General features: G+C 30.8%; 3 protein-coding genes across 9 annotated transcripts in view; 1 reads left to right on the top strand and 2 right to left on the bottom strand.

Moving 5' to 3' along the window:
- Nucleotides 1-5,651, top strand: part of LOC126770157 (protein outspread) — a 242,345-nt gene extending 236,694 nt beyond the window's left edge. For all 6 annotated transcript variants that reach the window (XM_050489355.1, XM_050489357.1, XM_050489354.1 and 3 more), the window contains 2 exons: nt 2,582-2,686; nt 3,399-5,651. In XM_050489355.1, the coding sequence (XP_050345312.1) occupies nt 2,582-2,686; nt 3,399-3,454 (161 nt within the window). In that variant the 3' untranslated portion in view covers nt 3,455-5,651. The remainder of the gene's footprint in view (nt 1-2,581; nt 2,687-3,398) is intronic.
- Nucleotides 5,645-9,316, bottom strand: LOC126770234 (sesquipedalian-1). The gene is made up of 4 exons (XM_050489511.1): nt 8,899-9,316; nt 8,603-8,788; nt 8,381-8,524; nt 5,645-8,025 (listed from the first exon to the last, which is right to left on the bottom strand). The coding sequence occupies exons 1-4, from the start codon at nt 9,101-9,103 to the stop codon at nt 7,868-7,870; spliced, it is 693 nt and encodes a 230-aa protein (XP_050345468.1). The 5' UTR covers nt 9,104-9,316; the 3' UTR covers nt 5,645-7,867.
- Nucleotides 9,317-10,894: 1,578 nt separating this feature from the next.
- LOC126770160 (mediator of RNA polymerase II transcription subunit 13) overlaps nt 10,895-14,658 on the bottom strand; it is a 65,853-nt gene continuing 62,089 nt past the window's right edge. For both annotated transcript variants that reach the window (XM_050489361.1, XM_050489362.1), the window contains exon 29: nt 10,895-14,497. In XM_050489361.1, the coding sequence (XP_050345318.1) occupies nt 14,365-14,497 (133 nt within the window). In that variant the 3' untranslated portion in view covers nt 10,895-14,364. The remainder of the gene's footprint in view (nt 14,498-14,658) is intronic.

Raw genomic sequence — 14,658 nt, 5'->3', positions numbered from 1 at the left:
GTAAATGTAGAGATGACCACAAGGCCTAAAGTCTACACTGTATGTTTGTTTACACTTTACACACACAACTTTCGTGTTCATGTTTTTATTTTGGGGTAATATATATTTATTCGAAAAATATAACATATTATGAATTAATTTGATATTATATAAACAGATATTGTATAAAAAATATTATAAAATATTTAAAAAAAAAAAAACAAAAAAAAAATACGATAAAAAATTAATGGCTTAAAATTGCACTTAGATATTTTATTAAGCTTTCAGCATAAGACGAAATTAGGATTGAAAAAGTATAGTTGAATGTTCAATTGGGACTGCAAATATATATAGCATTAATTGTTGTGTGTGAGAAAAATTTAACTGTCTTGTTATATTGCTTCTGTCAAGTGTAATTCGCTTAGGTCATAGCATACGCATATATGAAAAATCAATGTGAATATAGAATTTTATATATATAATACAATTATAAAACTGCATAAAAATTTAACATTTCGGACATTGGCGGATTTTGTATAACATCTTAAATATATTACAAATTAGAAATTACCATTACACAACCAAATAATTCATTCAGACATTTTACTGCTCACGATAAAAAGTCAGCCTCGGTTTAAAATAATGATTAATTATTTTTCATAGTTTGTTACATAATGGTTAAAAGTTATAAGACGGATAAATAAAAAATAAAAAATTAGTACCAACTTTTAATTGTTTCGAGTGCGTACGGGTCATTGGAGGTCACGCACCAAAGCATATTAGCAACTTAACAACTTTTATTCTTTAGTCTGGATATTTTATTTGGAATCGTTTGAAACATTACTTAAAATATGTCAATTTTAGGGTTTATTTTTTTTATAGTAAATGTAGGTGGACGAGCATATGGACTACCTGATGGTAAGTCGTAAGCAACGCCCATAGAGATTGTCATTGTAAGAAACGTTAACCATCGTGTACTTCGCCAATGCGCCACCAACCTTGGGAACTAAGATGTTATGTCTCTTGTGCCTGTAATTACACTGGCTCACTCACCCTTCAAACCGGAACACAACAATACTACTGTTTTGCGGTAGAATATCTGATGAGTCTGTGGTACCTACCCAGACGAGGTCGCACCTTCTCGCCCTACCACTAAGTAATGGATGCAAATGATTTTAAAGTCATATAATGTATACCATAGAATCTTAAGTTATCCTTCAAACCACACGAACGATCTTATTAGCAATACCTATTAGGAAAATATATGATGTAAATAGCAATATTCAAAGTCATTATTATTATTCAAAGACAATAACTATATATAATTTTCTAATAAACCATGAGTAATATGGGAAAAATTATGCAAGCAGTTCATAAGGAAAGTCCTTAATTTTCCTTCCTTTTTTAAGCTACAGACGATTTTAAACGAGAAAAAAATATTATTTAAAATAAAAACTTGGATCTCAAATATTTTTCGAAAACAATGTCATTAACTGTATAGAAGCACCAAACCCAAAAGAGTTTTACAAGCATGCCAGATGCAGTATTTTATTAAAACCTTATTACAGATAATTAATAAAAAGTAGAAATGCCTAGAACTTGGATTTTGTTTATATATAGGAATTATTATAATAACACCTAGGTTACTTTAGTTGCATTAATCTTCATCGCTATTTTACCCGAATAGATTAGTCTTATAAATTTTGGAATAAAGGAAGGCAACTGGGAAATAACATCAAAGATGCCGTTGAAAAAAACACATTAAATTAAAAGTATCCTAAAATTTCGAGAGATAAAAACATACAGGCATATCAACCTAATAAATTCATTAAAAATAATAGAAAGGCAAACCAAAGGCACAGACAACACGCCTGAGAAGGTTTGATAGTTTAAATTTAAATAAAAATAACAAATTTATATACCCATAATTAGGTGTGTGTGGGGAGGTGGGGCATAATCTAAAATCGTCATTTGGAACAAAAAAAATGAAACGCAATACATTTTGTAATGTCAATAAGACTGATTTTTAAATTTCGAATTGATATATTTTATTACATTTTGATAAACATTAATTCACCTGTTGCATGATTTTTAGTTGTTTTTGTTATTTGTAAACATTGATGTTTTTTGTCTGTTGATAAATATTGATATAATGTATTCGTGTGTGTTGTATGTAGTATTCTCTTGCATGTTTTTTTAATTAACGATGTTTTTAAATTCGTAACATCTGTTTTCAATACCGTGAGATATTTTTTTTTTATTTACAAGTTTTCCCAATGTAATTGATCATGATTTACACGGTTCAGCACAAGGCCAAGAAACTATATACATACTATTTAATTAGTATACCTTATGTGTTTTTAATTATATACTAAATATATATATATATATATATATATACATGATTGATTAGTTGCAATATTGTTGTAAATAAACTTGAGGATAGACTACTAAATAATTATAATAAGCATATTATTGTCTTTCCTTATTGACGTTTATCTTCCCACTATTAAAATTTTAATGTATATAGATGATAAATTATCTTGCATTTCATTTTATTGTAAACAAAATCATTATGTAAAATAGTCATACGGTATTATAGGGGAAGTCGTCAAGGTCGAGCTCGCTGGAGACGAGAGCCCGCGGGTCCGGTCTGAACTACTCGAAGACAGACTCGTCGAGAAACCTGCAGCTACCCCCTGTACAGGTAAATATTATTGACACCAAAATAAAATTGTGTGTGGGTTTTTAAATTAAGAACTACAAGGTATAACAAAATATGGCCAAAGAGTCTCATTCAGTAAAATTAATAATAATATCTTCTTGCGACATTATACACACACGGCCATCTGATCCCAAACTAAGCAGAGCTTGTACTATGGAAACCAGACAACTGACATACACTAACTACATATACTATTTTTTTTTGGAAATGCATACTTATATAGATAATTACACCCAGACTCAGGACAAACAGACATGTTCATGCACACAAATGTCTATCCTGGGGGGAAATCAAACCCACAACCTTCGGCGTGAAAGGCAGGTAATCTACCAACCACGCCAACCGGCTCGTAAAATTAAAACAGTAGTTAAGTAGAAGAAATGAACCTGTCCTACTCCTGAGCAAGGAGCTTATTTCACCACGTTGTTCAAATGTTGCGCCTTGGTGGATATTCGAGTGGCAGAATTTCAGTATTCCTTCGCCACCGAGAACGATATGAATAACAAACAAAAGTAAAGCAAGTCATCGCACCACGACGTGTCTTCGTGTCGTTAGAGTTTTAGTTCTAAGTTATAAAACTAAAGTTGTGGCACTGCAATGATTGTAATATTATTAAGCTTAATATAAATCATTCATTCTTTCATTTTGTGATATGATTAGCGGTCGTTTGTTATAATAAAGGCTTTGTTCACAGAACTAAAGCCGCTGGCGGGCGTCGTCGCTGAGCGCAAGAAGCGCTTCGAAGCCTAACGAGGCCTCGACGACGCACGACGCCTCGACGAGCGATCGTCCGTCGGTTCGGTTCCCGGTCACAAGACGCTCCCACCACGCTAGCACCTGGCCACTTAGCTTGACGATAACCTTACCTTATATGTGAACGTACTTATAGAAATGTAATTGTACGTAGATTGTATACGATCTATTGATCGAAATTAAACTTTACGGTGACGTATTAACGATTATATTTGAATGATATGTATATCGAGGGTGTGAAACTGTAGTTCCTTGTTGACTTTACGAGATACAAGAAAAACTATAATTTCAAGCCCGCTTTAAGCATGTTTGATTTAACGATGTATTGTTACATTAATATATTGAAAATGTATTCTCTAAATATTTATAGTTAGGTTATTAACTAATAAGACCAAAAATGTCCTCCCTCTACGAGAAGTGGCCAGAACTTTTAACTCCCACCCACCACAAAACTTGTATATAACTTTGTTTGTTTTTTTTTTAATTAATTTTAATTAACTATAGTGTATATTGTTTTCAATATTTTTCATTCTTCACTATTATTTTAGAATTATGCTCTTTTGAATAGTAATATATATGTTTTTTTCATTTGCTTGACATCTGAAGTATATCGTAGGTTTTTTAACTTTGGCCCATTGTTTTTTCAAAAAAGCATAATTATAAAATTTATTTCATCCCACGGACTTTCCTTCTTAGCTGTAGATCGGGTTAGTGATGTATCGATTGTGTAAAATTTTAACAATGTGTAAATACTCAAGTCCGCTCATCTTTTGTAACCAGTCGTTTCGTGCACAGTTTGCTGTCCATTTATCTTATAAGGAGTTTGTTACCAAATATTTCTTATTTATGAGTTTTTTTTTTGACGTACGCGTTTCGCGGTATATTCGGAGACACAGCTGTATACTCTCGGGGTGGATTTTATGTTTTTCGAGAAAGTAACGCGCCAGAATTATAATAAACCATATTAAAATGCTCAACTTCTAAGTACAAAATGAGATAACTTTACTCATTTCGTACTTTATCTTCTTCTTCGAGTGCCACTCCGACTAGCGAAGGTTGGTAGTCAGCTTTAAATACATCTTCTTGTTCTTCGCGAGGCGAAAGAGTTCGGCAGCACTCGCGATTCCCGTCCATTCACGAATGTTGTACTTTATAGTAATATAATTTTCATAAAAATGAATTATTTGATTAAACTACCATTGCTTATTGTAATTTGACAGATAACCTTTTTTAGACACTTTGTTTGGGTATTGAAATAAAAAAGTTATAATTCTGGTCATGGGAAGGAGATTTGACAAGGGGACAGTTTATCGCTGTGTCTCATTAGTGTGTAGAAAACCTTGTTTATGATTTTTGTAGATTTATAAATAGTTATTATACTTACATATGTATTCGGAAATGGGAGATATATTCGAGTTGGAAAAATTCTAAAGGCATGTTTTCAATTAACTGTTACAAAATTAAAAAAATCAGATTTTTTTATGTTTAAAATAAACGATTTTAAAAATATACTGTAACAGGCGTGTATTTTTAGGCATATTATATTGTTTTTTTTTTTTTAAATATTAACACTTTATTTTAGAAGTTTAAAGTTTGACATTGTCACCTTGTGTTTCGTTTTAGTGTTGTATCGCACATGGCAACGTATCGGTATTTTATAACGATAGATTATAAAAATCACCGTTACTGTTTAGTATCGGCTGCGTCGCGTGCGATAGCTCACATGTCACCGCGTGTGTTTGTTACCATGTTTTCCGAACTGGGCATTCGAACGGTCTTCCACTCATCGATTTCACTTTGTTATGTATAGTTCACCCCGCGTCGGAGCGTCAAGCGAAAATATGCCTTATCACATTGACATATGATAGCTGCGGTGTATTTTGCTCAATATTGTCTAGTATTATGGGATATACCAAAATTAGATGCATATGCGCTTGAAATGGCAAGTCTTAACGCGACTGACTGCGACTATCGGTGTAATAGCGGATTCCTTTATAAAACATCCATATTATATGGCTTACAGATTAAATGTCAGCTAGCGCCATCTATTGACAAAAAGTTATATTGTTCTTGAACCGCTGTTACACCAGTAGCCACTAAGTATCTATATTATCTCCCTTTATTGTCTTAGTTGACGTTGTAAAGTGTTGGTTTATATAACAAAGATTTTTAAAATAAACTACTTAATACAATATTATATCGTTTTATTTCGACGTTTTAAGAGCCTTATATAACAATACATTACAATATTATTGATATTTTAATTCACAATTCAATAACTTAAATATAACATATTATATTATAGAGGAAGAACAGAGGAAATTAAGTGATATCGATAATCAAAAATATATAATTAAAAAAAATGGAAACAAGCTTTTATTTGGTTCATGTCTCAAAACTAATAAAATTTAGTATACTAATGTCACCAGCACCAAAATGATTTGTAAAAGTACAGCAAAGTAAGAGTTAAGTGGAACTGGCTTTAATTCATTGCATAAATATGACCCACAGATAATAACAGGTAAAATAAAAGCTTGTAAATAAATCTTTATCATGTATTTTTATTGAAACGTGTAATAAACTGTAGTTTTCAAATTGCAAATTAATATACCGTTTGTCCTTAAATCAAATAGGCAAGCAGGCTAAACAATAAATTTTGATTATATATTTGAGATCTCTCTTTTCAAAGGATTCAATATAAATTACAATTTCTAACTAATTTACAAAAACAATTGCTTAAAGCTTCAAGCACAGTACAAAATCAAAGATGACGTTAATTAATTTATTTATTAATTAAATTGTATATGTATATATACATTATGTTATGTTTGCCTACAATTCGGTACTTTCTTTGACGAAAATTTTTCTTTATTTTTGTGGTAGTATGTCAGGAGACACTACCACAATACTTTCAAAAAATAAGAGTAAAAAATATATGTCTAAACTTTCAATTCATATAAATGTTTTCGTTATGTTATTTAAGATTGATAACTTTGTCTTTCAATTATAAATAACTTAATTTTTGTTTGCTAAATCATCCTTCGTCAAGGAAAACATAAAACCTTGATATGACAAGTCATAAAGCAATTAAAAATGGTGGTAGTAATAATATTTGCATGGCAATCTGGTGAGGTACCATCCTATTAATTATTCTACCAAACAATATTTTGTATTGTTGAGTTTCATTTCATAGGTAAGTTTATAGGTATTAATGACATGTTGGCAGGCTATAGATTAAAACATTTGCTTGTCTGCCTTTCTTAATTATAAAATAAATTCTGAGATAGGTTTAACGTTCATCATTGTTTTGATAAGCAGTGAGGTAATATAGATTAGTTCTGAACATTTATTCGCTATTAAATACAAATATTTTTTATACTGAGATATTTTTTTTTATGATGTAAGAAATTTTCAGTTCACATTACAATATGATCAAACCTTTAACTGCAATTTAAATTATGATTTTTTTAAACTGTTTTTGAAAATAATGAAGACATTACATAAGCATAGAACTTGTAGTTCATTAAACAATAGTAATAATTCGCAGTGCTGGTTGATTTACAATAAACACATACCACGAAGACCATATGTGGATAAACATTTTCTTAAGTCCAACAATTAGATCAGTGGACAGTTATTTGGGATGTGGCCGATGCCATCTGTGATCAAATCACTATGACTTTATTATAATGATAACGAGTCTTAAGTGGTAGCGAAACAATTACGTATTTATAATAAACATCAACATTCACTAAAGATTTAATTGAAAATAAAACAAAAACCATTTTTATGTTTATGCATGCACAATATAACACACATTCATTTATAATTTTTTTTTTTAATTAGATCGTATTAAAGTATTATAAATATAAATTATTATTAGTATTTCTTACATATTAAGTACTTGTATGAATTGCAGTATCAGTAGAGAACATCACCATGAAATTTGATATACGACTTTGACTATAGTTGTAAGTAATTACATTCTATAATATTAAGTACATTTAGAGGATACATGCATCAAGGTGTATTAAGTCGATTATCAATATTTCTCCAGTGAAGTGAGTTCTCATTGAATCGCACTGCTGTACTTTATATTATATTGAAATAAGAGAAGCATAATTTCTATTTTTTATAATTGAAAAGATTTAAAACCATTAAAAGTAGGCAAAGTATATATTTTATAAACATATTGAACTTTATATAATATGCAATAAAATATATGTTATAATCATGACAATGTCATTCACAATCTGATGTTTGCAATTTCATATAAATCTTGCCAGCATGTTCTCCAATACTGCCAAATTAACAAATCATAGCCAACTTCATAACTCGTCCAACTGAAATTGCAGTGAGATATAGCGTCATCTTCAATACCGCATTGCTTTTACGTGTATATAATTATCCTCACAGCTGTATGAGAGGTCGCTCCACAGCCTCATCGCGCATGCGCAGTCGCGCGCGCCACTCGCTGCGATCTGATAGGATCTTTCGACCATAGGATTTGTGGATATCTCGAAATGGTATTTTTTTACGGGGAAGCTCTGATTTCACACTCTCTTTATCTGAAAGAATAAAACTTATATAAGCCACTGGAACATTTAGTTCTATTGTCGCTTCATATCGTTAAGTTTTGTTGTTCATTTGAACGTCAAAACAAGCCATGCATAGCTTGGCTTTTTTGTCCATAGAATAACTATTAATGATCAAATATTAGTAAACCTATATTTAAGACTTTATTTATTTTGATTGAGTGATTTATTCAGAAGAATAATCCGATGTTCAAATATGAATATAATGTTTATTTATTTCATACTAATCACCATATATACCTATATTTCGGTTATCACTAAGAATTTTAGAAATGATAACTTGCTTGAGATATTGACCTACAGTTGAAAACTGCAACAGTTTACTTACGGTGTCTACTCCCCGGCACAGCTTTAGTCTCTCCTTCAGGTGCTTTGTTGAAGGGATTGTAGCGTTGACCCCGGGGAGGAACCTTGGGTTCTTCTTCAGGAGATGTAACTGTAACTAATGCAGCAGCCTCGGCAGCTTCTTCAGCTGTAACACATTTTCATTACTTCAACAGGTAATTATAAAAACAACAACAATGACTTAAATATGGATTGTGTTTATTACCCTGAGCTTCATCCAGCTGTCTCTGCAACTCAGCCACCATCAACTTCATATAATCATAGCTTGCACAAGCCAAAGCCTTCATCCAAGCCTCCATAGAGGCTTGTGAGTTCGTACACAAGAAAAATGTACGTCCACTTTCACAGTGGAACACTATCTTGAAACTGTATGACTCTTCTTCAGTCAATTCTGTAAAACAGTATATAAATCTAAGCAGTCTATCTAAATGAAAATACTTTTTAATGAAAAAAATTAAAACACTAACACTTTATTAATATGTATTTTAGCAAATAATTTACCAATTGTGCATCCTTCTAGTATAACAACACCAATTGGCTCCTTATCTCCTTTTTTCTCAAAATAAAACAGTAGATTTCCTTTTAACGTAAACCATTTACGTTGGTAGCTTTTTCCTACTTCGCCTCTCATGTCTAGCCATCCCTCACGATCTACTGGTGTTGCTGATGAAGCGAACGCACACAAATTTTTCTCATTAATCTTCATTGTGCCTTAATGATCTTAATAAGATCTATATAACTGTTAGTTAAGGCAAACACAAAGACTGTCAACAATAAAGGTACATAAACGAAAAACTAGCTGAATAGTTATATATGTTAACTAAATTAGTTCCAATCAATGAAAACATTGAAGTATGATAGCAAATATCGATCTTGGACTTTCAATATTTTCTATTTTTATTTTTTATGCTATCAACGTCAACGTCTACAAGACAAGACGTCAACTCGATTTAAGTTGTCGTTTTTGATAGAGTAGGCAACGATCAAGAACGATACAGCCTAAGCTTTTTATTCCCAATCTAAGTACAATATCGAAATATTTAGAGCTTGAAGAAAATGAAAGAATTCAATTGAATTACTTTAGCTGAGAATATTTATATGGGACATTAGATATTTATTACGAAATTTTGATAATATTTTAATAGCTTGTCTAAACTGTCTTCAACTTAATATTGTGATTTATCTCACATAGATACCGGATGCATTAAAATTAGAATTTTCAATCTAAATTCAATTTTGGTAAATAAATAAAGTTTTTAAACTTAATTTACCATTAAATTCGCAAATTAACCTTTTTGTAATGTTAAAATAAACGCTTTAATATAGAAATTTTACTTTAAGCAAGATCATAAATACCTATTCCCTTGTTTCTATCAAAAAATATACGCATTTGAATACACATTTTCAACTTTACCCAACCCTTAATTCAACCCCTAATTCAATTTTCATTAATTATTTCTTAGTGCTCACCTTCGTTATATAAGCAAACCTGTGTACAATTTATACGTATTGGACCCACCGGTTAGGCTGCGCGTAAGTCAATATTTTTAAAATTTTATTAAGTAAATAGTTTTTTGTGGAATAATTGCGTTTTTATCAGGAAAGACATCTGAAATTTTTTGACACTGAATTTAGACAAATTAAGACCAATAACCCAAAATATAATTATGTAAGATATACAAATGTGAAAGTAACTGCAATATCAGAACCTAAACCGGCGAGTCGCTAATAGTCACATTTCTTTTGCAGCCCACATTTGGGCTTAGTACTGAAAATTTATATATTATCTAATTTAAGTCGAGATGGCCCAGTGGTTCGAACGCGTGAATCTTAACCGATGATCGTGGGTTCAAACCCGGGCAAGCACCACTGAATTTTCATATGCGTAATTTGTGACTATAATTCATCTCATGCAAGGAAGAAGGTGAAGGAAAACATCGTGAGGAAACCTGCATGTGTCTAATTTCATTGAAATTCTGCCACATGTGGATTCTACCAACCCGCATTGGAGCAGCGTGGTGGAATAAGCTCCAAACCTTCTCCTCAAAAAGAGGAGAGGAGGCCTTTAGCCCAGCAGTGGGACATTAACAGGCTGTTACTGTACTTCTGTACTGTAATGAAAATTTGTGACCAAAATTTTTTTAGGAATTTGTTAAGTACGAACTTACTTTCTTCTTACTTTGTCGTTATGTAAATATCAGGTGATTTATTTGATAACTGCTTTTAAAATATCAAACGTGTATTTCTAGTTCTAATATTAGAATAATTATATTATTTTAAAGAACAATAGGCATTGCAGTTTCATAATTTTTTTTACATACTTATTTCGGGCGTAGGCGACTTTGTCTATGTATAATAATTGTTAAGGTGTCCTCCGAGTTAATATTCGATATTAAGTATAAATCGACACTCATTGTTATAAATTTGTAAGCTAATTTTAATTAATTTCACATGTGTGAATATTAATGAATTGTGGGTATAAAATAAAATGTTATTATAAATATGTAATATTTTATTCATAATTATTATTACCTATTTTCACAGTTATTTATAAAGTTATATTAATATCAAGTATTACACTAACTTTTGTTTACGAATACCTAATGATTGCTCTATTGAGAAAATTTGATTTCCATTACAATCATCAGATTTGTCCGCTTACAAACTAATATATGACGAAATGGTGTGGTCTATATACAGTACAATCCCAATTCCCTAAAAAAATTGACAAATTCACAATAACAAAAAAAAGGATCAAAAACGTAATCTTAAAAATAATTCATTCAACTACGAATCTCGCTTAACAACTGTACAAAATATTACGAGTGGTTTCTTTAAAACGTGCTCCATTATACATCGGCAAAGTGGGCAAATAATTAACGGTACATCACTACTTCAATTATATTTACAAATTGTCGTTTTACAAAACAAAATATAAACTATATACAACATCATTAAATATTCTCAAATGCTGTAACACATTTAAAACATTTTATATTCAACTAGCCATAATTCAGTTAATACGCGATGTAGCCGTCACGTCGCTACAATTAAATAATTTATGTATACCGGCACGAAACGAGTCACGACGCCTCTATACAGAGCCTGTACAATTTGCCTACAATCAGCGTTCGTCACTGATCGAACATGTTTGCAACTAAAATTAATCAGGTAATAAGCAACGAAACTTTAATCATTACAGTTTAATGTTATCATTTTGTTCAACAAATAAACATATAACTTCCAGAGTCCCAACGGAATTGCAATATTATTTGAGACACTTCACCTGTGCCACGGTATTACAAAGATCATCCCATGTGTCTTACTTATGTATATATTATACAATATCTTTATGACGCCTGCCTATAACTTACCTTTAATTTTATTAAAATAGAAAATTTCATATACCTACTCAAAATGTAAGAGATTCGACCTATCAACGGTGCTGTCGTTACAATGGTTTCTCATTAATAGTTATATAAAACGAGCTATAATTATACAAATGCTAATGTTCCGAACATGATCTAGAGGGCTCTCTTTATTACTATTCATAACCGTAAACTATTGGTGTTACTAATTATTTTCCGATTGGAGGTTCATTATCATAAGAAAACGATATTTCTAGACACACTGTTTTTAGAATGTTATTACCCTTCCCACACGCGCTATCGACGCGGACGCTTGGCAGTTCACTTAACATTATATTTTAATATTTTCGACTAACGTTATTCATTATTTCAAAGAAATGTTTTTTTTTTTATGTCAACCGACGTTGAGCCTTTGATCCCTGGATATAAAACTGTGCACGGTCAATACAGACCCGAGCTTTAAATTATGAGTTAATTGATCTAATGTAAAATTTCAACTACATGATTTTAATTCATACGTAATAAAATGATAGAAAATTTATTAAAATTTAAATTAAAAAAAAATGTCTGTACAAATATAATTTTAAAATTGATTAAAAAAAAAAATTGTTTTCATTAAATGTAATAGAGACGAAAACGGAACCCTGTCAAATCAAGATTACTACGAAAATATGTGACGGTAAAAATATCTAAATCACTATTCGAATAGCTAACACCTTTGGTAATTCATACCGGCTTGAAACATAAAATAAAAATAATATATTACATTATACGTAGCACAACAACATTATAATAATAATATTACAACGGCAATAATTAACTTGTGACAATCTACATATTTCGGATAACCATGATTAGAAAGAAGACTTAAGATCGAAACGAGAAGTCGGACTGTCAATCAAAACTCTCAAACTGCTAGAAGAAAAGAACTACGATATTCACAGACTCCGTCCATCTAGCATGGTACAGATATAAAATCATTCCAAAACACTAGCACTAAGCTATCAAGTACAATAGACTCTAGGTTAGTTTTCATAGATGTTTTTATTTAAACATAGCTTTATTTAAAAAAATACTAATGATTAATTGGGTATATAATACAGGTTAGATTTAAGATCTTTCATACAAATGAAATTGTAAATATATGTCGGTTACAAAAAGAATTAGAGAAACATATAAAATTGTAGATAAAATATAAATTGATTTGATTGAATTAAAATTGGCAATGGATTACCATTAAAAGCCTAAAAGTGGGAGATTACACTATAGAAAATGAGGTTTTTTCTTATGGAGTGTGAGATCACGGAAGAATGATATTTCTTTTCGAAAGACTACAATGGAAGATATCTTATACATATGAGTAAAGATGAAAATGAAATTCCCTAACGAGACTAAATCTCAAAAACTATGGTTACAGTAAAAACCATCTTTGTATTCCGAATTGGACCTTTGTAAGATTGAATTTGTTTATTCATAATAGTTCCCCGGCTTATCTAATATTTTTTTTTATATAAATTTTCTTATTGTTTAATGTAACATTTCGATATTCGTACAAAGTCGCGGTAACTTACTCATCCAGATGGTACTCTTGTTACTATAAGATGTTTCTTAACAACAAATGTATGCCTGATGTTGAAAAATATAACAGGCTACTTTTAATATTAATATAATTGTCTTAAAAACAGCTTATAATAATAAGGGGCAACAATAAAGTTACCACTCTTTCATTTTACTATAACAACTATTCATAACCCAGCTCAACTACCCTTACTAGGGCTAAACATCAAACCTTGACAACAATAACTTGTCCCTACTCGAGCCATCCTACAAACGAGCCATACCATATAATTAATTTACCTAAGTACTGCTTCATCTAAGAATGCTATATGCTTTGAAGAATGAGTTCTATTGGAAAAGAATCCATACATTCCTATTACTGTAAAATTCATCACAAATTTATTGTAATCAATCATTCCATATTAATTTTCCCTAAAAGATTATAATCTCAAGAGATTTTACGAAAAAAAAAAATACATTATTTTGATACCTATATTATATTATGGCTACAAAAGTAACCTTGTTCAATGACATACCCCTGTCGAATACATGTTTTAGATGTTGTACTTTTTAATTCATTCAATGGACTTCATTAATCTTTAACAACGGTAAGATCTATCGCAAGTCTGTATTTCTTTATATTATAATAATACCAAAATATCAAATAAAATTAATGAAACATATAAAATAGTAAAAAAATGTATAAGAAATCAATTTCAATTAATAATTATATATTTCGATTAATATACTTGTCTAGATAATAGACTGATTTTTAAATACATGTAAAATAGGTCAACATTATTTTGAATACAGACCTGCGACATCCTTCACACCAACTCCAATAAATAATTTTATTACTATAAATGGTAACCAACACTTCAGATGGCGCACCTATTCATTCAACTATTATCCTGAGTGCTCCATTTCTCAACACTTCACCACATAAAAACTTCACTGAATATAAAACTTCCAGGACACACTGTCGACAATTGCTAGCACATTAATGTAGTACATCTGTAACATAAAGTTCCAGATGGCCGGTCTAGCCGATGGCGGCGGCGGTGTGGTACAGCTGCATGAGCACCTGTACGTGTAGCGGCAGGCAAGACAGTCGGTCATGCGTCGTACCGTCAAGCGCCAACCACGACAGCGCATTGTAGCCTTCCAAAACATATCTGTAAATATTAGGGTTAATATTACTTTGTATTATTTGAATATAGTTCTTGCTTGTGTAAAGTAACTTTGGACTGGACTTGTTTACAAATAATAGAGTGCTGCATATATTCCATTATACTATTGTCTAATATATATTATTCGCTAATACTTTCGAAATTTA

The sequence above is a fragment of the Nymphalis io genome, chromosome 8 (genome assembly GCF_905147045.1).
Source record: "Nymphalis io chromosome 8, ilAglIoxx1.1, whole genome shotgun sequence".
Taxonomy (NCBI): domain Eukaryota; kingdom Metazoa; phylum Arthropoda; class Insecta; order Lepidoptera; family Nymphalidae; genus Nymphalis; species Nymphalis io.
The sequence above is the reverse complement of the archived record's forward strand: the minus strand, read 5'-3'. Positions and strand labels throughout refer to the sequence as shown.